The sequence below is a fragment of the Arachis ipaensis genome, chromosome B5, assembly GCF_059453495.1.
Source record: "Arachis ipaensis isolate K30076 ecotype BB chromosome B5, ASM5945349v1, whole genome shotgun sequence".
Classification (NCBI taxonomy): domain Eukaryota; kingdom Viridiplantae; phylum Streptophyta; class Magnoliopsida; order Fabales; family Fabaceae; genus Arachis; species Arachis ipaensis.
Window position 1 is genome coordinate 29,463,205 of NC_142440.1, and position 26,555 is coordinate 29,489,759.

Genomic DNA, 26,555 nt, shown 5'->3' on the forward strand with positions numbered 1-26,555 from the left:
CTCTCTAAACCATGAGCAGCTAAATCTCCAATGTTCTATTGTATGGATTGATACTATTATTTTTCTATTTTAGTTCATGTACTGATTTCTAATTCAAGAATTGTTTTCGTTCTTTATCTTATGAATTTGGGTGGAACGGAAGTATGACCCTTGTTCTAATTGAGTTCTTGTATAACTTGGAAAAGCTTTTTACTTGAACAACTTGAAAACATATTCTCCTAAATTTCTAATTATCTGGACTTAACGGGATACGTGACATATAATCCTCTTATATTTGGGTAATTGGGGTTTTTGTGGCATATAAACTAGAATTGAACTTCACCCTCTAATTGGAGTTAAGTGACCAAGGAATTGGCGGTTGATGAAGGTTAGAGGAGACTAAAAAGGTCTAAAGAATTAGGGTTTAGTCACATATAGTTTGCCATGAATTGAATCTTGCATGATTAAAATAGTTAGTAAAAAAGTCAATCCGGAAAATAGATAACTCTGAAGCCTTAACTGTTTTCTCCATATATTCTCATCAATTTACTGCTTGCTGTCTTAATCTCTGAATTACTGTTTAATACTTTTGAACACCAAAACACTCTTTTCTGTTTGTATAACTAAGTAAATCACTTAACCATTGTTGCTTAGTCCATCAATCCTCGTGGGATCGACCCCCACTCACCTGAGGTATTAATTGGTATGACCCGGTGCACTTGCCGATTAGTTTGTGGGTTATAAATTCCGCACCAAGTTTTTGGTGCCGTTGCCATGGATTGATTGTAATTGACAACTATTAGTTGTTTGATTGCTTATATTAGGCGTTTTAGCTTTAAATTTATTTAATTTTTGCATCTTAACTTTCGAATTCCTCTAGCTTTATTTTTCCTTTATTTCTGAAATTAAGTTTAGTGTTACCTAGTTAATTTTATTTTAGTTTTTCTGTTTAATTTGTCCTTAAAATTTCAAAATTTTTAGCTTGCTTTTTAATCATTATTTTCAAAAAATTTTAGCATTAAGTAGTAAGTATTTTTATTTTATTATTTTACACAGGTTACCTCACTAGGAACTCTCTGCACTCTGACGTAGAGAGTCCCATCTTTTCTTGTCTTCTGTCTGTTTATGAGCAGGAACAGGGATAAAGAACTTCTGTTAGACTTTGATTCTGAACTTGAAATGACTTTCAGGTGGCATTTGCAACAAGCAAGACTTCACAAGGCTGCAAAGTCCACCATGGATCATCATAATGCTGCTAATGCCAATATGGCAAATCCGAATGGGAATGAGAAACCTAGAAGAGTGCTTGGCTCTTACACTACTCCTAATGCAGATCTTTATGGCAACAGTATTGTGGTGCCTCTTATAGCTGTAAACAATTTTGAACTTAAGCCTCAGCTTGTCACTCTTGTGCAACAAAATTGCCAGTATCATAGACTCCCTCAGGAAGATCCAAATCAATTTATTTCTGATTTCCTGCAGATTTATAACATTGTGAAGAACAATGGAGTGAATCCTGAGGTATACAGACTCATGCTCTTCCCATTTGCTGTGAAAGATAGAGCAAAGCTGTGGTTAGATTCTCAACTCAAGGAAAGTCTGGATACCTGGGATAAGGTTGTCACTGGATTTCTGACTAAATTTTTCCCTCCTCAAAAGCTGACTAAGCTAAGGGTGGAGCTTCAGACTTTCAGACAGAAAGATGGTGAGGCCCTTTATGAAGCTTGGGAGAGATTCAAGCTACTGACTAGGCAATGCCCTCCGAACATGTTCTCTAGATGGACTTAGCTGGATATCTTTTATGAGGGCTTATGTGAAATGTCCAAGATGCGCCTAGATAATTCTGCAGGTGGTTCTTTGCACATGAAGAAGACACCAGAGGAGACCACTAAGCTTATTGAGTTAGTTTCTAACAACCAATACTTATATTCCTCCAATAGGAATCCTATGAACTCTGAGACCCCTCAAAAGAGAGGCGTTTTGGAAGTGGAAGCTGTTGATGCTCTTCTTGCTCAGAACAAGCTTTTGTCTCAGCAAGTAAATCTAATTACTCAACGGTTGAGTGGAATACAAGTTTCAGCTGTCAACACCCAGAATACACCTCAAGAGGTCCCTTATGACATGACAGGTAATTTTATGCAAAATAAGAATTATGATTATGCTCCATCTTCTTCTGAACAGGTCAACTACATGGGGAGTGCTCCTAGAAACCCCAATAATGATCCATATGCGAAGACTTATAATCAGGGGTGGAAAAATCACCCAAATTTAGGGTGGAGAGAGCAACCTCAGAGGCCACAAAATTTTAATAATAATTCTCAAGGCGGTTTCCATCAAAACAATTTTAATAACCACCAGTTTTAGTCATCTCAGCAAGTAACTCCTCAGTCTAAAAAGAACAATGATTTGGAAGCACTAATGGCAAGCTTTATACATGAAACCAGAACATCAATCAAGAACTTGGAGATCAGATGGGTCAATTAGCCACAAAAGTTAATGAAATTGATCAGAGGACCACTAATAGCCTTCCTAGTAACACAATTCCAAATCCAAGAGAGGAATGTAAGGCTATCACCTTGATAAGTGGACAAATGGCAAGTACTGAAGCACAAATTAATGAGGAGCCAATTGAAAAAGAAGCTCCAGAGGAGAAGAAGGAAGAAGTAGAGCACGTCCCTCCAAAGCATGCAGATAATCCATTCCCAGTCTCTCTTGACACTCATCCTACATTGCCTAAGGCGCCTGAAGCCTAAAATGCCATATCCTCAAAGACTTCAAAAGGAGACCAAGGACAAGCAGTTTTCAAAGTTCTTGGAAGTCTTCAGGAAGTTGCAAATCAATATTCCTTTTGCTGAGGTTTTGGAGCAAATGCCTCTCTATGTCAAATTCATGAAGGAGCTGTTGTCAAAGAAGAAGCCTTTGAAGGGAGATGAGACAGTGGTCCTAACTAAGGAATGTAGTGCCATAATTCAGAATAACTTGCCAAGGAAGATGCCAGATCCAGGAAGCTTTCAAATTCCATGTACCATTGGGAGCACCACCTTTGAGAAAGCCCTATGTGATTTGGGGGCAAGCATAAATTTAATGCCCTTGTCTGTGATGAAGAAGTTGCAAATCCGAGAGGCACAACCCACAAGGATAGCATTACAGATGACAGACAAATCTATAAAGCCTGCATATGGATTAGTGAAGAATATTTTGGTCAAAGTGCGTAAGTTCTTCCTCCCAGCAGATTTTGTGATTCTTGACACGGGAGAGGATGAGAATGCCTCTATAATTCTAGGAAGACCATTTCTAGCCACTGGAAGAGCTCTAATTGATTTAGAAGTGGGTGAAATACTGCTTAGAGTGCATAATGAGCAACTAGTATTTCATGTCTTCAAGGATATGCATTCAGCAGGTAAAGAAGATAGGTGCATGTAGACTGAGCTTATTGATCCAAACCTTCAAGAACTCCCTGATGATGCACAACAGAATCTGCAGCTCAAACCTCCTTTGGTGACAATCAATAAAATTTCTCCTGACATCAAACCTAAGTTTGGTCTTGGGAAGGCATCATCCACCAAGGAGGAGGTTCCCAAAAAGAAGAAAGTACCCAAGAGATGGAGAAACAAAAAGATTTCCACTGAAAACTTCTCCCCAGTAATGAAAGTGGTATTCACTATATGCCCAATCCTGCCTCATACAGTGAACAGGATCCTATCTCTTGAGCATATAGAGTTGATGAATGGGAGCACAGGAAAGAAGTTCACAGTGAGGGGTGAAGAGCTGAGCTCCTATGATCCTCCTCCTTAGAGGAGCTGACCGTCAACCTAGTGACGGTAAAGAAGCGCTTGTCGGGAGGCAACCTGATAGTTTCATATCCTTAGTCTATTTTCCGTTGTGTTAGTTTTATTATTTATTTGATTTTTATTGAGTTTTTACTATTTTTTCTTTGTTTTACGTGTGCTTTAATCATGCAGATATTTTTAGAACAGGAACCAGACACTTAGAAAATTTTTGCCCACCCTAGAGACGGTTGACTCGGTCAAGTTGATGCCGAACTTGGGATTTCCAAATTCGGCGCCGTGCATGCATATAAAAAGAAATTTTGATTCTAGAAGGTCCATGCTAAACTTGGAATTTCCCAAATTTAGCGTGAAAAGCGGCGTAATAACATGCAAAGTGAGAAGCATATGGCGCCGAACTTGATCCTTTGCAAGTTCAGCGTAGAAGTGTACGTACAAATTGGGTGCGAGGCTCTGAAAGGCCCACGCTGAACTTGAAAAATTCCAAATTCAGCGTGGAGAACGACATAAAAAAAAGGAGAACACATACGCCAAGCAGTGGCGCCGAACTTGGTCCCTTCAAGTTCAGCGTGCCTTTACCCCCTCCCCCTCTCCCCCGACCAAATCTCACCCACCTTTCCTGATCCTTCCCCCCATCCGTGACCTCCCCACCCTTACATATATGTAACCCCCCTCATCCCCTACCATATATATATATATAATACGAACCCTCCCCCCCTTATATTTATACATAATACGTTCCCCTCCCCTCTTATATCCTCTTTTATATATATATATATAAAATTTTATTCTCTCTTGTCTTTTTATCATTTTATTCTTCTTTTGCAATAATATTTATTTTTACTCCCCCGTACATCTTTTCATGTCTCTTCCTGCTTTCAGTTTTTCTTTGCTTGAGGACAAGCAAACTTTTAAGTTTGGTGTTGTCACTTTGCTTATGGCTTTTCTGTTTATTTTTATGGCACCAAAGGGAGGCGAATCATCTTCACGGAGGAGCACAACTTTAAGAATGAGACGGCCACTAGGATGATTGAGGTGGCTCAGTTCCTCTTCATTTTCCTTATTATTTTGCTATTTTTTATGATTAGGTTCCTTTTTTCTGCTTGTTTTGTTATTGCATGATCAGTTGTTATTAAAATTCCTAGATTTTAGTTTAATTTACTGCTTATTTTGTTATTTGATTTTTATTCTGAAAGAATGTCTCTTGTATTGCTCACTGAACTTGAAATCAAAAGAAAAGAAGGAAGAAAAAGATGTAATGCATGAGAAATTGAGTTTATATTTAAGATTAGTCTGGTTTACTTAAATGTGGTAGTATTGTTGTGATTTTGAATGCATGACATGAACAGTGCATAGTTGAATTTGAATAAAGGGATTTTAATGTATGAGGAATAGGAATTTAGAGAACTATTATAAATTCTCTGAAATAAACAAAAATTTAATCCTTAAAGCAAAAGAAACAGCAAAAAGAAGAATAAGAGCAAGGTCCAAGGCTCTGAGCATCAATGACTAGGGAGGTCAGACATGATTAAAAGCTCAAAGAGCTGTTTCCCTAGTTATATGCTTGTGGTATTCTTGTGTCAAGTAATCATTGAGACAGAATATTTAGAGTCATGACCAAATACATTTAGCAGAGTATGCCAAAGGCTTTGAGCACCACTGTTTGGGAGAAGCTGAAAGAATAATCAGGACTTAAAGAGAGTTCCCCAGTTAAGTGCTTATGGTGTTCTTGTGTCAACAAACCATTGAAATGGAACATTTAAAGTCACGGCTAGACTCAGGGTATAAAGCACCAACTCATTGAGAAGTAAAGGATATATGTTGTGTTCAAGGATTAAAATAGAGTATGAAGATCAGAGAATTCATAATATAATCTAAATTCTAATCCCGAATGACAGTGACATTCCTCTTACTCAAAGGAGAGTGAGATGCCAAAACTGTTCAGAATTATAATAAATAAACCCCACTTTAAGAATAGACATGAGCATAACTGAACTCTCACTTCTCATGAAAATTCACATCTTAATCATGTACTAATTTTGGTTGCTTGAGGACAAGCAACAATTCAAGTTTGGTGTTGTGATGCGTGAGCATCTTCTCTATCTTTTCTTTGTAAATTTGCACTTGAATTTCTAAGTTTAATCAAAATTTAATATATTTTAGCCACTATGAATGCTACTTTGAGTTGTGTGCAATTCTGTTTATTTCAGGTAGCATTTTGGACGGATTTTACGGAATTTAAGTCAAGGCTAGAGGATGGAGAGAGTGAAGAATGTATGCTGCCTCCTCCACGCTGAACTTGAAGTTATTCAAGTTCAGCGGCAACATCAACACCTCCCAGGGAATAAACGTATGATCTCCACGCTGAACTTGACAATAGTTAAGTTCAACGCCAACATGCAAAGTTCCAAAGGAATTCACTCTACCTTCTCCACGCTGAACTTGGCTCCTTCCAAGTTCAGCGCCAGCTTGAAGACTCCAAAGGAAGAATCACGTATCACCCCACGCTGAACTTAGGTTAATCCAAGTTCAGCATGGACTCAAGAAAAGCACAAAGGAAACACACTCCCTCATCCACGCTGAACTTGAGAATTTCCAAGTTCAGCGTGGACCTTAATGAATCAAGTGGTCCCCAATTCATCCAAAGGCTGCACGGATCAATCTAAAATAATTTTGATTTAGACTTTTATTTTATTTATAATTAGGAAAAGATATTATTTAGTTTAGGAATTATATTTTATATTAATTAGGATTAGATATAAAAGAAAAAAGAATTAGCCCTTCGAGCTTCTTCTCTTCTCTTCTACCTCATTCCGCACTTTACAATTTTGCAGAATCCTAATTTTCTCTCTGAATCATGAGCAGCTAAACCTCCACTGTTATGGTTAGGAGCTCTGTCTATTGTATGGATTGATACTATTATTTTTATATTTTAATTCATGTACTAATTTCTAATTCAAGAATTGTTTTCGTTCTTTATCTTATGAATTTGGGTGGAATGGAAGTATGACCCTTGTTCTAATTGAGTTCTTGTATAACTTGAAAAAGCTCTTTACTTGAATAACAGCTTGAAAATATATTTTCCTAAATTTCTAATTATCTAGACTTAACAAGATACGTGACATATAATCCTCTTATATTTGGGTAATTAGGGTTTTTGTGGCATATAAACTAGAATTGAACTTCACCCTCTAATTGGAGTTAAGTGACCAAGGAATTGGCGGTTGATGAAGGTTAGAGGAGACTAAAAAGGTCTAAGGAATTAGAGTTTAGTCACATATAGTTTGCCATGAATTGAATCTTGCATGATTAAAATAGTTAGTAAGCAAAGTCAATCCGGAAAATAGATAACTCTAAAGCCTTAACTGTTTTCTCGATATATTCTCATCAATTTACTGCTTGCTGTCTTAATCTCTGAATTACTATTTAATGCTTTTGAACACCAAAACACTCTTTTCTATTTATCTAACTAAGTAAATCACTTAACTATTTTTGCTAAGTCTATCAATCCTCGTGAGATCGACCCTCACTCACCTGAGGTATTACTTGGTACAACCCGGTGCACTTGCCGGTTAGTTTGTGGGTTATAAATTCTGCACCATTGGCTCAATCCACTAAATCTCTACACCCAGCTATTCAGGGATCTTGTTTACAATATATGGACAATTATGAGCCTTTTTAATGACATAATGAATTCTTATATTTCAAAGCATTCACCCCCATTCATAAAGTCCTCAAACTTTTTATTCTGATATGGTTCAAATTATTTCAAGATATCTTGCTTATTGGAATGGATAAAAGTTCAGAGTTCATAATTGTCCTTTTTCTTTAATAGATTAGAGTTTACACCTATCTCAATGTATTATCTTGCACTCATTTAAAAATTGGTTAAACCTTTTTATGGGGATAAGTACTTTTTTCGTCCCCAAGGTCTGGGGTCGAAATCAAAATCGTCCCCGACCTTTTTTTTTATTAAAATCATCCTCAACGTTCAAAAACGCTTTAAAATCATCCTTTCTCAAATTTTTGGACCAAAATACCCTCATCATCATCATTCTCCTCTTCACCTTCCTCACCACCACCACCACCACCAACACAAATACAAACACCACCACCAACACCAACACCAATACCAACACCACCAAACAGCAACAACACCCTTACCCCACTCCCTCACCGTAACCCCCCACCCTCACCCCCTCACCCCCTCCCTCACCGTAACCCTCCCCACCCCTCACCCCCTCACCCCCCCATCGTAACCCCCAACCCCCTCACCCCACTCCCTCACCGTAACCCCCAACCCCCTTTCTCATGCCCCTCTCTTCATGGTCATCATCATCATCATCAACAGATTTCATCAACAACAATAAATTTCATCAAAAATCCAGAAATTCAAATTTTAGCAACAACAAATTTCATCAACAACAACAAATTTCATTAAAAATCCAGTTCACAGAAGAAGAAGAAGAAAAAGAAGAAGAAGAAGCAGAAGGCAGAAAGCAAAAGCAGAAAAGCAGAAGCGGCGGACTGGACGCAGGGCAGCGGCAGACTAGACGCGGGACGGCGGCGGGATGGACGCAGGGGCGGCGGGGGTGAGGGGGTGATGGAGTGATGGAGTGAGGGTTTGGGGGTGGGTGTAGGAGGAAGGGAAATTGGGGGGGGGGGAGGAGAGGAGAGAGACAAAGAAATGCTGATGGGTGTGGGTGGGTGGGGTTTTATTTTTTTAATATTATTTTTAATTTTTATTAATAGTTAAGGATAATTTGGTCCAAAAAAACAGAAAAGGACGATTTTATAACGTTTTATAACGTTGAGGATGATTTTAATAAAAAAAAAAGGTCGGGGACGATTTTGATTTTGACCCCAGACCATAGGGACGAAAAAAGTACTTATCCCCCTTTTTATATATAATTTATTTTTATTATATTAACATGCAATTCCTAGACATAAAATCCTAACTTTGACGTTATTTCATGCAAATTAATCTCTAATGCCATGCTTCAAGAGATTATTTTTAATAATTCTTAAAACCTATGATGAATTTGAATGACCAATCCGGTTCCTAAATTTCAAAACACTAACCCCCTATATTCTTACCTGATAATTTACTTATTTTGAAATTATTTATTTTCCTTGATTTTTTAAACTTTCTGCATCTTTCACTTCTACCAAGTCCTACTTCTCTATTAATCTTGTTTGATATTGAAAATATACTCTTATTTAGTCCTATTATTCTATGATTATTTGTTAGTAGAATATACTGTGTGTGGTTATAGATATCTTACTAACTTTGTTTTCTTTATTTAAGTTTTGATAAAACTAACATTCTTTTATTTATATAACTTTTGATACAATCCTCATGCTAATACATTCTGTTATGAGTCAATATATTTCAAGATATCTTGTTGAAAAGTATAAAAATTCAGAGTTTAGAATTTTCTAGTCAGTTATAGAGATTGGTGTCGATATCTATCACCATGTATTATTCTACACACAAAATTTAAGAAATTGTTAATTTCCTAAAAAGGTTTATATTTTTTCGTTGACTAAATCATGTAAAGGAACTAATTATATTTCCTTTGAATAAGCTTTGATTAAGTCTTCATAAGTAACACCTAATTTTTTTTATTTGCAGGGAACTCCATTGATTCACCATACCAATCCAACAATCAAGTATGCTCCGTCTAGTACACCTTAAAGTAATTTCACAATATACTTTATAGCTGATTCCATACTCCTGCAATATATTGCAGATGAAAAATACATATAAAAGCTTAGATAGGAAAATAAATGTCAAGCAAAGATACACTGATCATATGAAAATAACATAAAATTTATTCTCAAATCCATTAGCCAACTAATTCCACACCCAAAACATTCACCGTAATACAAAATAAATGTCAAACCCATATCTGATTTGAGGGCTAAACTGATACATTGCTCCCAATGCAAATAACAAAATACTGCCCATTTCAATATATAGAGACCCCTAACTTTAACATCTTGAAACCATAACTAATTTTTACTCCTAATGTGAAAACAAATAAACATCCTGATATCCAACCATGTTATGAATCATGTATTATGATCAATTGTTACTCCCACTAATTTGTATCTTCTGTCTTTTTTCACCTTTTCAATTGAATTTGTTGGTTGAAAATTTCACTATGTCTTCATTGTCAACATTTATAGTCAAAGTATGTTTTACCCCATGAGAGCTCTTTTAGCTGAGATTTCCTCTTTGAGGCTGGTGACACACTCTTCCAAACCATCCTGAGAAAATAAATTTAGCTTGAAACTTTAATATAGAAAACCGAAATTTAAAAAAAAATGTTTCCTAAAATTAATTCTTTAAAATTACCAAAGTAAGAATAGAATCAGTGTCATTATACATATTGGCCACAACTGCTGACACATCAAATGAGTCACTGCACACATTCTCCTACAAATAGACACCCGAAAATGCTACTTAAAAGTTATGTGATAGTTCATATTTGAATGAATATTTTCATAGTCAAATAGAAATTACTAAAATATATACAGTTACAGCAGCAAAGTTAGAGTTTTGAATTTTCTTTGGGTGATTCATCTTTACAATCTCCTCATAATCACAAATTTTCATGACTGTATAAATATGATTATATTGTCTAATGTTTGAAGATTTAACATTAACCTTGAAAAATAACTTTCTATCTATCATTATTTCCAAAGTTGGGGGTATCCATCTCTACCCAAAACCTGATGAGTTAATTGATATAAGTCCCTATATTTTTTGTGATATGAATAAGAGATAATGGAGATTAAAATAATTCTGCAAAAATTAACATACAACATCATCCTTGATCTGATTAGCCTGCCTCCCACAGAGGTGGATCGTCTCCCTATCCCACATTAGCAATGCTATGCTCCCAGTTTCATTACATGCCATTACCTTAACTTTGTACCTATTTCAAATCTGAAAATGAAATTTAAAAAAAAAATCAACTAAATAAAAAAACATGCTTTTTTTTATTTAACCTAGAGAACACACCTAACTGATGCAGCTCCATGAGTATGTCCGTATTTTTCACACTCATATTTGTTTTCAATAGGAGTTTCTACTTTCTTCGGGTATTTTCAACACGATTTGTAAAATCAATCATCCTTGCCAGAGTTTATTGAAATTATTGTACCAACAATCCATACAGGCCCTTCCTGTCCACAATAACATTCAAAAATTAATATCTGATGATAAAAATCTCAAAAATAGCTTCTTGTACAAATTTAACAATGGCATCTCCCTTCCTTAGTTCCTCAGCACCAGAACGCAGACCATGGGATGACACTTGACTAATTCTAGCTGAGTTCGCAGGTTTCCCAGAATGCCTCCTAAAAAATTATTCAATAAATAATTCACAGGCCAGTAAATAAAATATTCACTTCTAATAACATAATGACTCAATGTGGGTGTTAGTCTAACCTGTCACGGAAAACTCTAACCTCTTCTAGATCAGCATTAAGAGAAGAGACATTATTATGAGTCACATATTTTTTATGGATTTATGCTTCTAACATTAACTGAGTGCAAGGATTAAAGACATACCATTCCACCTGCTTGGTTTAAAGCACTGCGCTATAACTATTAAAGGCTCGACCCTTTCTTCTTTAAGATAGGGTAGAATTTGGTCTACCATGTCTCCAAACAACATACAACCAATATTTTTATTTCTTCAAAATAAACACAGAAGAATATTCATTTAGTTAAAAACTAATTGCATATCTAATTAAAATAGATAAAAATGTTATCGGAACTCTTACTCAATGTCCTCTATCAAAACATCCAAACGTTTTGTCTCCTTGCCTTTGCTAGTAATGAATTCTCTTGGATCCTCTTTTCCAACAACTTCACCTATAACATCTAAACCACAAAGACATGTCCAAACAAAATTAAATTACTCACGAGAATGTAGGTTATTCCTATGTTTATATAGAAATTTTTGAGTTTATGCATTACCTATAAGTAATGAATCGTCGAGCTTCTCAGCTGCCAGCAGCTCAGGGATTGGCTTAAAGGAAAATGCCTCTAGAGGGAAACTTGGATGAGATACCGAAATAACAGTGGTTCTATGTGAAAAGTTTATAGTCAATCTATTTGTAGTTGTCCTGATTTTTTCTTTCTTATCCACTACAATGAAGTTAGACATGACGTACATGTTAAACTCCAATATGTTGCCTCTTCACTTCTTCACTAGTGGCTTTGGGATTGAAGATTGGATTCTACCACCCTAAAAATTAAAAAAATTACATGTCAGTTACAAACACACACACAAAAAAAAGCAAGAAAATCAAGATCCAAAAAAGGTTTCACAAACTTGCCTTCATATCTTGAAGAAGCATCTCCATACCATTGATTTCGTTTTCGTTGAACTTGTTCGGAACTTTCCATAAGTATACAACATAAACTTTGAAGGTCCATTGGAGTTTTCTTGAATTAACATCCATTAACATATCACATATTTCTGCCATGTTTTTGCAGATATGGACCAAAAGTCACTCACTTTTTTTGGGATATATACTATCAAAAAGCTTTAGTGAAGAAAATTGTTCATGGACATGAACTAAACTCCCCTTTTATAGGCCTCTTTAAAATTTGAAGATCAAAGGGACATTTTTTTGCGCGCAAATTCATCCTAATTTTTTTTTCATATAGCTTTACTTTTCAGCTTACACGTGACATGCAATGGAAGATAACACTTGTCGAATATTGACCACTACTCCACTTGTCAAGCAAAGAACCATTTACTACATTTTTATTATATATTAATAGATAGTATAAGTGTACAACTTCAATTAAAGATATATAAAAGCAGTTTTATCAACACAAATAAGAATTCAATTATGTTAGTTCTTCTGTTTATTTGTTTTATTTTAGGTACGTACATGTACATTTCAATAATTATATGAGTTAACAACACCGATGAGCAACCAGCCTTAGCTTCTTTATTTTATCATATACTAATGTTCAATGCAATATGCTGTTTCCGTTTGAAGTGCAATTTGAAACAGATCTTTTCCTTTTTAATCAAGTGGAATGGCTATTATTATATTTTTTATTTCTTCGTAACAATAATGATGACTTTTTCCTTAAAAGCGTGAAGCTTATAGTATAGAGTATAGACTATAGAGGCGGCTTATCTTCATATTGAATCAATACAAGAACAAATTTAAAGATATTTATCACATATAATTTTGAAATTGTTTAATCATTAGCAACTATTTATTTATCAAGTGGCCAAAAAAAAAAAAAAAACTATGTATTTATCATATCATTAGCAACGTTTGTCTGTACTTAATTAAACTACAACTATGAAACAAAGTTTTTTTTTAAGTGGAATGATTCTTAATATTGTTATCTTTTTAATGCTTCACAATGAATTTCTTTTTATGAAAAAAAAATTAAAACCTAAAGTGTATAATTAAATAAGATTATCTTAATTTATTAGCAATTACTTTTTATTTTACAACCTATATATTGAATGTTGCTCGAGGTTGAATATCTTAATATTCAGTCAAGATAATATTTTTTAGTCGTACACTACAAGAAATTATCGGAATAACGATCGATTTAGTGACCAATTTGGGTGGTCGTTAAAATTTTGGTCGCTAATCAGAAAATAGCGACCGAAGTCGTTAGCGACCGATTTCTGAACAAAGTCACCCAACCCTCACCAAAGAGTATCGGTCACTAAATTGATCGGTAATTAGGGACCAAAATTTTCGTCGCTAAATCGGTCTCTGAGTAAATCGGTCACTAAATGGCGACCAACTTTTTGGTCGCTAAATTGGTCGCGAATTTGCGACCATTACTTCGGTCACTAAATCGGTCGCTAAGTGGGGACCTGTATTTTAGTAACCAATATTTCGGTCGCTAATTAGCAACTAAGCATTTTACTAACCAAATTTCCATAGCTGATCCTAATTTTTTAATTATCAATTTTTTACTAAATTTTTACATCTAGGCCATCAAATATTGAAAAACCATCAACACAAAACCTACACCTTAACACATAAAGCCAACCCATAACAAATATATCTCAAATAACATAACATACTTAAATAATCACCAAAATAACTCATCAATTCAATATCATAGACAATAACAATAATAAGTAAACAACACTTTCATATTACTAATTACATCATTTAAAGTCAATTAACTAACTAGCATCACAACTACTAATGACTCTTCAGACATACGTTCACCATCTTCATCCTCTCCTATATTTGTTTCTCCATCCTCTAGTTGAGGAATCAGAATTTGAAAATTAAGCTTTTTCATCATTTGTTGAAGCAAACAGTTATTGAGTTCAAGTCTTTTTTCTGTCTTTTCCAACCTAGTTTTCAAGTCATCGTTCTCTTGCATTTTCTTCATTATTTCTTTAGGTTCTGACCTTCACAACCAATCAGATGACTGAGAACTGGAACCACGATAACTAGGTCTTTTGTCAATTGCAGTGAATTCTATTCCAAGTCCATAATTCTTCCCTTTTTAACTCCGGCTATTTCACACCACACATCCATCTTATTTAGTGCATTACTTCCTTCTTTAGACGCTTTTTGCATAGCCTGTTCTAAAGTATTCTTAAATTCATCCTGTCAATACCAAAATTAGATCAATTATCAATCATCACATATTCACATGCCTCAGCCACAAGTTGGTTTACTTTTTAATGATGTTTATTTGAAGCAATCAAGCAACTGTTAGAGTCAATTTGGATAAACACCAAATTGGGCTATCATCCACCCTTCCATGCCAAACCCAAAGAGAACTATTAACTCAAATCTGAATAAAGCAAGTGAGACAAGTTTCTTTCATATCTATAACTTCAAGTAGAAATCACAATTCAGAAAGCTGAACTAACAAACTGAATAAACTAATTAGTAGAATCAATAAAAGCAAGTTATAGAATCAAACGAGACAGCCTTAGCATTAATTTTTAACCCTTATACCAACATCTAACATCACCTTATAAATAAACAAATCTAAGATGTAAATCTTGGTGACTCCTATGATTCTATCAGAATGCCACTTTCAGAATTAACTTAACTTAAAAACACAGAACAGATCCAAAGAAAAAAGCAATCTAAGTTTCTGAAGAAAGATCCTGATCTGTATTTAATATCTTCGAATATACTCTCTCAACTATATTATTAGTGTAAGAAATTAAGAGTGACAATTATCAATTACATGCATCTCATGAGAGAAATTTCATAACACTTCTGAAACAAACTAGGAGATTCCTCATGGCAAATTAAACAGTACTGAAAAAGGACTCAATTACTCAAAAGTAGATCACTCAAATCTAGAGTTCCGATAACCCCAAGCACATAGCCATATAAACAGAACATGCCTATCAGGTGGAACACTAGCCCTAATGTAATATTGTTTAATACATACAGAGGAAGTGATATATATTTTGATTAAGATAGACTCACCTCAACATATTTTGATTTCTTATCCACCCATGTCTCATCCTTGTGTGTTGTGAGTCTTTGCAAACAATTCTAACTGTGTTGGAGTCCTCTTTAATGATTTTTTCTACCAAAAATATAAATTAAAAAAATCTATGAGTATCAACTACCAATTGAAGTGTATAAAATTATAACATAAATAACTAAATTTTTCTATAACATCACCATATTAGCTTTGTGTTGGGTAACGGAAATTGAGCCAGTAGTATGAAGAGCTGTTCCAAACCCGCTACAATCATATGCTCGATTTAACTTACCTTGTGCACTCTTTTGTAGAAACCCAACACCAGTATTTCAATAAGCGCACAGAGCATCCCACACAACTTCTCTTATCCATTGAGGTTTGACACGACTTGCACGAGCTTTTCCCAACAAATTTTTTAGTAAATCAGCACCTCGCTTCCCAAAGTTTTTTTGAGCCCAATGAAGATCTGGAAGAACAAATTGATATTTGCTCTGAATAATCAATGCAAATAAGAATAGTTGTAAGTTGATATATATTATATTTTTCAAACTAAGGACGAATTCTTAATCTACCAAAGATTAAATGTTTCTCTAAAATCTATGATAAACCACTATTTTATGGTTTATATTGTGTTTAATTGAGTGGTTTCATCAAGTCTTTCCACACTTATTCATACGAATTGCATGGTTTTATAATTCCTTCCTAGTTTTGTTCTATGATTGAAAAACTTGCTTCCTAAGCCTTTAATTTGTATATTTTAATTTTCCTTTTTATAATTCGATGTCGTGATATGTGTGTTCAGTGTTCTCAGGCTTTATAGGGCAAGAATGGTTTAGAGGATGGAGAGGAAGCTTGCAGAAATGGAAGGAGCACAAGAAATAAAGGAGACAACCAGCGAGCATTGACGCGCACGCATGGCTCACGCATGCGCGTGATCTAGAGATTTTCACAGTGACGCGTGCGCATGCTTGACGCGTATGCGTGACATGCGTGATCTGCAGAAATCACAGAAAATGCTGGGGGCAATTTTGGGCCAAGTTTGGACCCAGTTTCCGGCCTATAAACACATACTAGAGCCAGGGAACGAGCTGAGACTCGGAACAGATTCTCATTAGCGTAGTTTTAGTTTTAGTTTTGAATCTTAGAGAGAAATTACTCTTCCTCTAGGTTTTCCTTTACATTCGCATATTTTTTAGTTTTATGCTTTTGCTTTGGATATTGAGAAGGTCATTACCTCCGTTGAATTTATTATTCTAGTTTGTTTTCTTATTCCCTTACTCTTCCATATCCTTAATCTTTGTTTAGAGTCATAATTGGATTATTTTTAGAATTTATTAAAGCAAAGAATTATTTTTACTTTTAATTAATTCTCAGTTATTGTTTATCATGTCTTCCTTTTATTCCCTTTTTAATTCTGTGCAAGTAATTTTCATGTCAATGGAGTAGACTCCCAACTTGACTTGGGGGTTGATTAAATGGAGACCCTAGAGTTGAAATGCTCAAGTGATTAGTTAAATTGGAAGTTGTTGGCTAATTCTCTATTTACTAACGGTAGACCTTCCCAAGGGAGAGGACTATGATTTGTGAATAAGAGTTAGCTCAATCACTTGACTTTCCTTTATTTAGTAAGGGTTAACTAAGTGAAAATAACAACCTTTTTATACTACACTTGAGAGAATTCCAACAAGGACAGAACTTCCAATTAATCATTCCCTCAGTCAAGGCTTTTTATTCTGAATATATAAATTTCTTTTAAATTTCATTGCGTTAATTTACAATTATTTATTTCTTGTTATTCAACTCTCAAAATTTCTCAGAAAACTCCTGATTAATAAGATAGCACCATTTTTTCAACTCATTGGGAGACGACCTGGGATTCATACTCCTAGTATTTTTATTCTGATTTTGTGACAACCTTTCTAAATTGATAAGCGGATTTTTGCTGGTTAAGAACTATACTCGCAACGTATTGCTTATATTAATTTCTTAATTGGCTGATTTCCGCCCCCATCAACCTACTTTGAACATTTTCCACTAAAAATTTCTAGTAGCATCTGGTATTTTTTTTTCACGAAGGCCATGGCTGAGAGTAATGCCCTTTAATAATGTCCGAAATCACATGAGCCGCGGTAGGTGAAGGTAAAAATCTGTAGATGTTACTTAATATCAATCGAAATGCAATATAAAAACTTCAAAAAATAAAATTACTGTAGTCTTGTATAGTGTTAAGGAAGTAAACTTAGAATGATAAGACCTTGTTCTCAACTATGCAAATAATAGTTTGTGAATAATTTCAATTAGTTGAGATATTAAAATCATTTTAAAGGCTATAATATATATTTCAAATAAAAAGGGACAGCAGGTATTTCAAAGACTATAACATATACTTCAATTCAATTCTTCTCTAAACATACTTAACACAAATGTGACACATAATCATCAAGCTCAAGAACAACAAAATCAAAATCTATCCCCACAAAACACAAAACAAAATCTGTTAGTGCCAAGTAATAATCCCAAGTGTATCCTAAATCCAATTCCAAAATCTGATATCACCTCTTTTCACAAATTTCTGGCCAGTATTAAATCTTTAATTTCACCATTTTGTCTAATGCCCTAGTAAAATAGCTATTATAATTACATCAAAATAAGATGCATGAATTTTCAGCCTCAAACTCATCCTAATCAGAGATGCCAACAATTCTTGAAGCTCATGTTTTGCCACATGAGACACATCAATTATAGCAAACCTATGAAAACTATTAATAAATAATTTTTTTTCGGTTATTACTATGTTCATGCCAAACTCAACCAAGCTTACTACTATACTAGCTAGCACCCTCAACGCTACAATCTTTTAACACATTTAAGTTGACAATTAAAATGAAAATATTAAAACATACTCATCCCCTGCCAAGTCCAATTTTATCTTTCTTTGACTTGTCTCAACATTTGAAGATGTGTGAGTAGATAACACTCCAATTTAATTGCCTTCGTTTTCAACTTAATTGTTAGGTACTTGCTCTCTTTTATCTGACATTGGTTGAGCATTTTCAAAGGTACTTGGATTGGAAGTTAATGACAGAAGTGTATTGGCTGTAATAGATGGAGTAGTAGTAGAATTGGATGTCATTGATTCTTCTAAACTTTCAGCAAATCGTGTCAGGTTCACTTTTTTTATTTTACTGTTGGATGTCATCTTTTGTTTTCCTTTTCTTTTGTCATTGTCAGACATCTGAAATTAAATTCAAAACTAGATTGTATATATGTAAAGGAAAGATCCAAATAAGACAATAATCAAGTACCAATCACATAGCCTAATAATAAGCAACTATTATCTTTTTACAAATGTTAAAGAAAAAATCACTTGAATGAGATAGACTAATAATCATCACTATTACAATCATTGTAATCAACATTGTTTGGATTCTCATCATTGTTATCTTCTTCATTATCATCAAGCAATGTATCCATCTGATTTTCACTGTCATATTCAGAATCATTGTCAAACTCAAACTTCCCCATTATCTATGTGAACTACATTTACCTCATTCACTTGAACTTCTTCGTATGCATCATCCTCGGATCTAAAACTTCCAAATGGTTCATCATTTTCTATAGGTTCTTTAGGTGTTGTTTCATCTTGATATACATGTTCTAGTGTATATCAATCATCAACTGTGCGTCTTGATTTGGTTCTGATAACAACCCACCAATTGGCCTTTTCTATTATCTTTTTAGGATATGAGACATAATATACTTGAATTGCATTTTAAGAAAATATGAAAGGATTGTATCTTGAATATTCTCTAGTATGACACATCTCCACAATGCCAAGTTGTTTATTAATCTTGACTCCACAATTAAGAGTACAATCAAACCATTTACACTTAAACAATACTAATCTATTCAATTCATATCCAGGGTATTCAATCTCAATGATTTCTTTAATTACTCCATAATAATAGCTCTCCTCATTGCAATTATCATCTCCCTTAATACAAATTCCAACATTGAAAGTATTTTTACCAACACTTCAATTTTCTGTGTGAAACTTAAAACCATTTACTATATACCAAAAATAACTGTGCATTTTTTTACTAGGATCCCATGCCAGGTGGTGTAGACTTTGATTCATTACTGAATTTCTGATATCATGAATCTAGAAAAGATCCAAAGTGTTAATAACTAACTTACTTACAAAAATGAAAATATTTAACAAAAAATGCTAGGAAACTTACATAGTTCTCAAACCAATTTAGTGACCACAACATTAGCGATCGAATTAGTAACCAACCACGTTATTCTATTTACCTATAGATTGATTGCAAAATCGGTCGCTAAATCAAAAAATATCAACCAATTTTGTGATCAAGAGTCCCAAGGACATTCCTTCCTTTGTTTTGGTTGCTAATTCGATCGCTAAATTAAAAAATAGCGACTGATTTTAGCGACCATTTATATTCTAGCTGTATAAAACTAATCAGTCGCTAATTCGGTGGCTATTAGTGACTGATTATGTTGGTCACCAAAATTAGTCGCTAAATTAACAATTAGCAACCAATTTAGCGACCAGTAATTTAGCGACTGAATTAGCAACCAAATAGTTGTTCACCCTATTTCACCATCAGTTGCAAAATCGGTCGTTAAAATAAAAAGTAGTGACTGCTTTTGTGACCAACAGTTCCAAAGACATTATTTCCGTTTTGGTTGCTAAATCGGTCACTAAATAAAAAAATAGCGACCGATTTTAGTGACCGATTTTACTTTGGTTGTATTTAAAACTTATCGGTCGCTAATTCGGTGGCTATTAGCGACCGAATTTGTTGGTCGCTAAAATCAGCCGCTGAATGTAATTTAGCGACCGATTTAGCAACCAATATTGATTTGGTCCAAGAAATTTTATATCAGTCGCTATTAGCAACCAATTTTTTCGGTCGCTAAAATCGGTTACTATTCCAGTATATTCTTGTAGTGGTATGTGTTAGATATAATTATTTATATGTCTTTATCTATAGTTTAAATTTTTTATTTTGTTGTACATTTAAGTATTTTTGTCAACCACGTCCAACCAAGTTGGTCTAAATCTAACAAAAATCACTCGCATAACGTACGCGTGAATCATATACTTTTTATTCTTCGTACTCTTTCTTCTTCTTCGCACATTTTTTCCTCATCGTCGCTCTTTTATTGTTACTGCTATTATATGGTCTTTTTTCTTCTCCTCCTCTTCTTCTTGGTGATTATTGTAGTATTTTTTATTTCTTTTTTTTATTTGAGTTTTTCTTCTCTTTTTTCTTGTTTATACTCTTGTTAATTAAGAGGGTAAAACAAGAAGAATTATGAGAAAGTGAAACAAGAAGGAAAAGATGAAAAAAAATTTCCTTAATTTTGATTGAAAAATTTTTTAACCGTGACATAGGTTCTTGCTAAGAGGATAAAAGAAGAAGAAGAAGAAAAAGGTGGTGGTGGTGCTGGTGGTGGTAATGGAAGAGGAGAAAAAAGTATAAATAAAAAATCAAACAAAAAATGAGGAGAAAAAAGAGAAAGAGGAGATGATGATAATAATAATGAAGGTGTAGGAAGAAGAAGAGGAGGATCGGAGAAAGAGAAAGGAGAATACAAAAAATATATGTGCATACATAAATTTAGCTTGATTGAATTTGATTGTTTAACATTTATATTAAATTTTTGGAATAAGTAATTTCATCTATGTAATAAAAAATTTAGAGTTTGATCTTATTACTCTAAAAAAAATAATTTAAAAATAGAAGACAACTAGAAAAAGTATATATATATATATATATATATATATATAATCAAACTTAAAGTATCTAAACAAAACTATTATGTGAGAAAACTTATTAAATATGACTATTCATGTAGCTTCAATATTTTTTAAAGTTTTTCATTCAATTAGTTTCATGGGATTTACTATATACTCTTAATATTGAGCAGTATTATTTTGAATATTAAATAAATAAATATATATATTACGAGATTATGTAAGTATTATTAAAATTATTAAAGTTATATTTTTATATTTTAATAATATTTTTTTTAAAATTTTGTTAAACAATAATTTTTTTAATTTTAATAATTTTTTTTAAAATATTATAAACACTACTATGAAAAACATACTAAAATGCAATATATATATATATATATATATATATATATATATATATATATATATATATATATGAAGAGTATTCCGTTTAATCCATCTAGTTAAATTATTTATTTATTTATTTATTTTCTTTGTTTTTCCATCAGTTATCCCAAAAAAAAAAACAAAAACAAAAAAATAGAGAGAACAAAAAATCAAGGGCAGCCAACAAATTGTTTTTTCACCCTGTAACCTTTTCGTTTTTGATGTATCTTCAACTACCCACTATATTCTAATATTGTTAGAAAGAACAAAAGCTATTGACTTTATATAGTTTTCTCCCCCAATCTCCAAGATCTTAATTTTAAAATTATTGTACTCTTTCAGCACTCATAAAACTAATAAATATTAATAAATAATAAAGCCATTTAAAGCATGTGCCCGGCGGCTGGTTAATTAAGAAAGGAGAGCTCTATTTTGTCTTCTACTTAATATTTGACAATGAATAATCAAACAAACCGATGAGTGTGATATTTATATGTAAATTTATAATTAAATTAATTTATAGATAGGAGTTTAGGAGAGCGTAATGCAGGCTTATTAAATTAATGTTATACTCTAATTAATGTTAGGTTTGTTCTGTTACAAACATGAATGCTGCCAAAATTTCATTGAGGCAAATAATCAAATAATAAAATTCGACGGTAAAAGCTTAGCTTAGATACAAGTATATATAGAAATGTAGTGGTTTCTTGTTAGAGTGGCACATGGAACCTCAAAACATGGCATCATGTTGATTTGATCCAGCATGCAACCAATCAGACTTTTAAAACAATTTTACTATTCTAAAAATTTAAGTTATTAAATAAAAGAATATAAACAATTATATATTAAAAAAAGAGTAAATTTAAATATAAGACGAGATAAAAAAAAAAGATAATTATATGAATTTAATTTGTTTATCTTAAAAATATTGTATACATATATTTAATTATATATATTATGACATTTTAATTGATTCTTGTTTTTATTATTTATTATTTGAATAGTTATTAGTGCATCAAATTTTTAGTGATTGACCAAACCTTGTTTTGATCCATAAAGTCTCAAAATAAAGCGTTATTTCTCCTAGCTAGAATATCAAAATTAGACTACAATTTAATAATGCAAAAAAAGGATAAATTAAAAACTGATAATGTACAACGTATAATGAATGGAAGAAAGGATAATGCATTAAATTAAAATATTATCACAAAAAAGGGAAGATATCGTAGTCGTAGATAGGCTAAAAAGAGAATGCACTATATAGATGAGGATAAGCACTATGACAAAAAAGAAATGATTATCTAAGCGCCAATCAGATAATGAAGTCAAATTAACAGTAAAACGAACGAGGATAAGTATTTTAATTTCATAAATTCAAGTTAATAGATGTTGCAAAGGTATTGGTTCAATGATCATCAGTTGAGCATATAAGGACGTTAACCTCATAACAAGGTATATCTTCAATAAGATTCCAAACCTATACATCAGTGTAAAGCACATAGCTAGCTACGTGATGATGATCACATTTATTAATCACATGTCTCTCTTAAATTAATGGGGAGAGTGAAATTTTGCTGGGGCGTAATATAATAGATACAAATTAATCATATTTATTCTTTTAAATAATAAAATACAATTACTTTTACTTATAAAATAATATATATTATTATGGCCCAAATTTTACAGTTGGATGTAAAGTATCCACACTCCTTTTAGAAGTATAATGAGGCTATAGGATATTCAATCCAAATTGTATTCCTTTAAATTTGGCAAGAATTTGGTACAAACGGTAATGTTACAAATATAAGTATTTTTGTAATAAAGTCTAATAATTAAATTTATAAGTTTAATAAAGAAAAAGCATATGTATACGCCATTGCTTTTTTTTATACTTTCATAATACATGAATTTTTGTTAAAGAATACAAAAATTAATTAATATAATATAAAAGTTTTTATATATAATATAAAAATTTGCACATAACATAATTTTATTGATATAGTATAAAAATTTATAGATATAACTCATAAATATTTATATATAATATATAAAATTTTATTCTAAAGGTATTTTGTTAGTTGAATGAGTTTATATTTGGATATGTGATATTCTAAAAATTTATGTGTTGCACACTAACATTCTTATGATATTTACTTAGATTTATATATTGTATACTAAAATTTATATGTTGTGTATATTTTGTTAGTTTAGTGTCAATATTTAAATATATAATCTTTTAAAAAAAAATTTATTAGACATCAATTTTTTTATATCGTACATCAAAATTTCAATGATGTATATCAAAATTTTTTGTGTTCTAATTTTTCAAACATATATATATATATATATATATAAAAAGAAAAACATGAAGAAGACCATGACGATCACAATGATAATAATAATAAAAAAATGAGAAAAAAATCAAATAAATAAAATATTAAAAAAGTACATATGTATACTAAGATAACTTAATTAGACTTAATTTAAAAATACTTGATCGCCTAACTTTATTATTGGTACAAATTCCTCTCGTATCCAAATATATAAGGTGAACGTCCAAAAAGGAGTATGTTATTTTCTAATTTTTATACCTGTCAAACGACTAATAACTTAATTTGTCAAAAATTCACTATCATTCTCGTCTAACTCGAGAATTATGACTGATCAAAAGTCTACATCTCCTCAAATATCAACTCATATAATTATTACTAAATAATTAGTGTTTTTGTTCCTAATGACGTTACGAAAACATAAATTTTTTAAAATTATGTTAATTTTATTTTGATAGATTATAGTATAAAAAATTTATAAAATTAAACTACTTTTATAAAAAAAATCGTAAAAATAAAAATTTTTATTGACTAAAAAAAATAGGATCTCTATCTGTAGATAAAGAATTAAATGATAAATTTTTTAGTTATTATTTTGATATGAAAGAGTTTAATTTTATATTAAAATAAATTTGAAAAAATTTAATGTGTATATTTTTATATTTGGTTAAGTGTTAAATCTGTTGAGAAATAAAAATAATTAATTGTAGCAATTTATGATACTATGTAATTTGTACGTCCGGACAGTATGTATAGGATTAGCTGCTTCCAGTAACAGACCCAAAAAAATTTAAAAATGGGGCAAAAATATATATCTTAAAATAAATTTTGTCGATTAATTATATTAAAAATATAATAGAGATATAAAATTTAAAAAGAGTTAATGAATACTTTCATTCTTAAAATACTATTTATTATATATAATTTATATAAAAAATATGTTTTTATTTCTAAAATTTAAACTTAAAATATTTTAATTAAATTATAAATAATTTATCATCATAACTAATTTTATTTTTATGTATTTTTATATACATTTAATAATAAAAGACTGAATCAATTAGCACGTTAGCGCCTATTAATATATTAACATTTATAATTTGAAACTATAGTTGTGTATAAATATCATAAAAAATAAACCTATATATGAAAAATATTTTTATATCAAATAATAAAAACTTAATTTACAATTATTTTTCTCTTTCTTTTTGAAATAATTAATTTTTTATATATTTTTTAATTTAATTTTAATATACTGTTAGATTAAAAAATTTATACATCTATTTAATTATGTATTATAATTTAAAAATATCTTTTAAATTCATCACGTAAATAATTATCTAAAAGAATAAATATAATCAAATAATTATGTAAAAAAATATACATATTTTAATATATCAAAATTAACTTTCATACTTTTACATAATTATTCTACTACTCATTATAATTTTCAAATATTAATTACCTCACATTAAATTAGAAAGTTTATTTTTTATAATCTTTATGACATAAGATACTTTTTAGTCTAAAATAGTTATTACAAGTAAAATTATTTAAAAGATAAAATTAAAAATATTATATTATTTTAAAATAAAAAATATTAATTAATAAATAAATACTATTTTTTATCTCAACTAATTTTTTAAGACAAGAAAATACTGATAATTTTACTTATATTTAAAAAATAGAGATTTAGTTTGGTAATTAACAAGTTGATTGGATTTAAAAAATTATATTATCACTATTTATTAATTTTTTTTATTGAGTTGATTTATTTACTCCTTCTTAATTTTGATATTAAATCAAATTTAATAAAATAAATATTGTTATACGTTAAATTTAATAAAAAAATTATTTTTAACATGGATCTCAAAATAAATTTTTATAAATTTTTGTGGGGCAAAAAAAATTACATTAAAACAAATATATTAATTTATATAGAATTATTATTATTATTATTTTAAACTTAGTGGGAGCAAGTGCCCCCTCCTCGAATGCCTAATCCATTCCCCCTTCAATGGAATTTTTTCGTTTCGTAGGAGGAGAAATTACCAAATGTCTAGCATTCCCTCACGCTTGGAGCTAATGAATCCTTTAAAAAAAAAAAAAAAGAAGATTATGCATGTCTTTGTTAAATAAATATTAAGTAATAATAACATGGCGCTTCGAGTTTGATATTAATTTTTTTTTTCAAAAATCATTCGTGTCTGTATCGAAAGAGTAGTATGAAAAAACCCATAATTATCATTTTATATGATCTATCGAAAGCCTATTTCAATGTCACAAACTATTTAGCTTTCAGTTTTTACATCGGAAAGATTTAAACAATATTTATGTTATGCAAGAATATATATATATATATATATATATATATATTCTAACTATTTAAAAAAAAGACACTTTGGGATTACTGAATAACAGACGAAATAATAAAACAATGGAACCATCATAGTATTTGAAAAATATTTGTTACTTAAATATAATATTTTTTCTACATATATAAAAATATAATTAAAAATTAATATAAAAGAATTTATATTGATAATTATAAAATTAATTCAAAATTTTTTTTTTGAAATAATTAAATCTTAATTCTAATTATTAATAATAACATTAGGATTCTCTCCAAATAAAAAGTAATAAATATTCGTAGGAAGAAAAGTAAAAATATAAATTAAAAAGATAAGCAGCAACAATTTAAAACTAAATAAAAAAAACAAAAAAGTATGCATATAACGATATGTTTTTTTTATGTGAATAATATTATAGAATTATTTTTAATTATATTTAATTATAAATTTAATGTATTTTTTATAATTTTATAAATT

The 26,555-nt window shown here is 31.2% G+C and overlaps 1 protein-coding gene and 1 non-coding gene across 2 annotated transcripts; both read right to left on the reverse strand.

The window, feature by feature from the left end:
* Positions 1-1,645: 1,645 nt before the first annotated feature.
* On the reverse strand, positions 1,646-1,751 carry LOC148563723 (small nucleolar RNA R71). Its single transcript, XR_015884331.1, has one exon. It is a non-coding gene; the product is annotated as a small nucleolar RNA R71 (small nucleolar RNA).
* Positions 1,752-9,971: 8,220 nt separating this feature from the next.
* LOC148563724 (uncharacterized) lies at positions 9,972-12,272 on the reverse strand. Its single transcript, XM_088486915.1, has 9 exons — positions 12,119-12,272; positions 11,761-11,931; positions 11,565-11,664; positions 11,027-11,135; positions 10,953-10,961; positions 10,798-10,871; positions 10,597-10,711; positions 10,129-10,209; positions 9,972-10,040 (listed from the first exon to the last, which is right to left on the reverse strand). Exons 1-9 carry the CDS (start codon positions 12,270-12,272, stop codon positions 9,972-9,974), a joined length of 882 nt encoding a protein of 293 aa, XP_088343041.1.
* Positions 12,273-26,555: the final 14,283 nt, after the last annotated feature.

Excerpts from the sequence above, each read along its gene's own strand:
- LOC148563724 (XM_088486915.1), bottom strand. The coding sequence starts at position 12,272 with ATGGCAGAAATATGTGATATGTTAATGGATGTTAATTCAAGAAAACTC. Across the intron at positions 11,665-11,760 it reads CGACGATTCATTACTTATAG|ATGTTATAGGTGAAGTTGTT; the intron begins GTAATGCATAAA and ends TTTGTGGTTTAG. Across the intron at positions 10,712-10,797 it reads CATGGAGCTGCATCAGTTAG|GTACAAAGTTAAGGTAATGG; the intron begins GTGTGTTCTCTA and ends GATTTGAAATAG.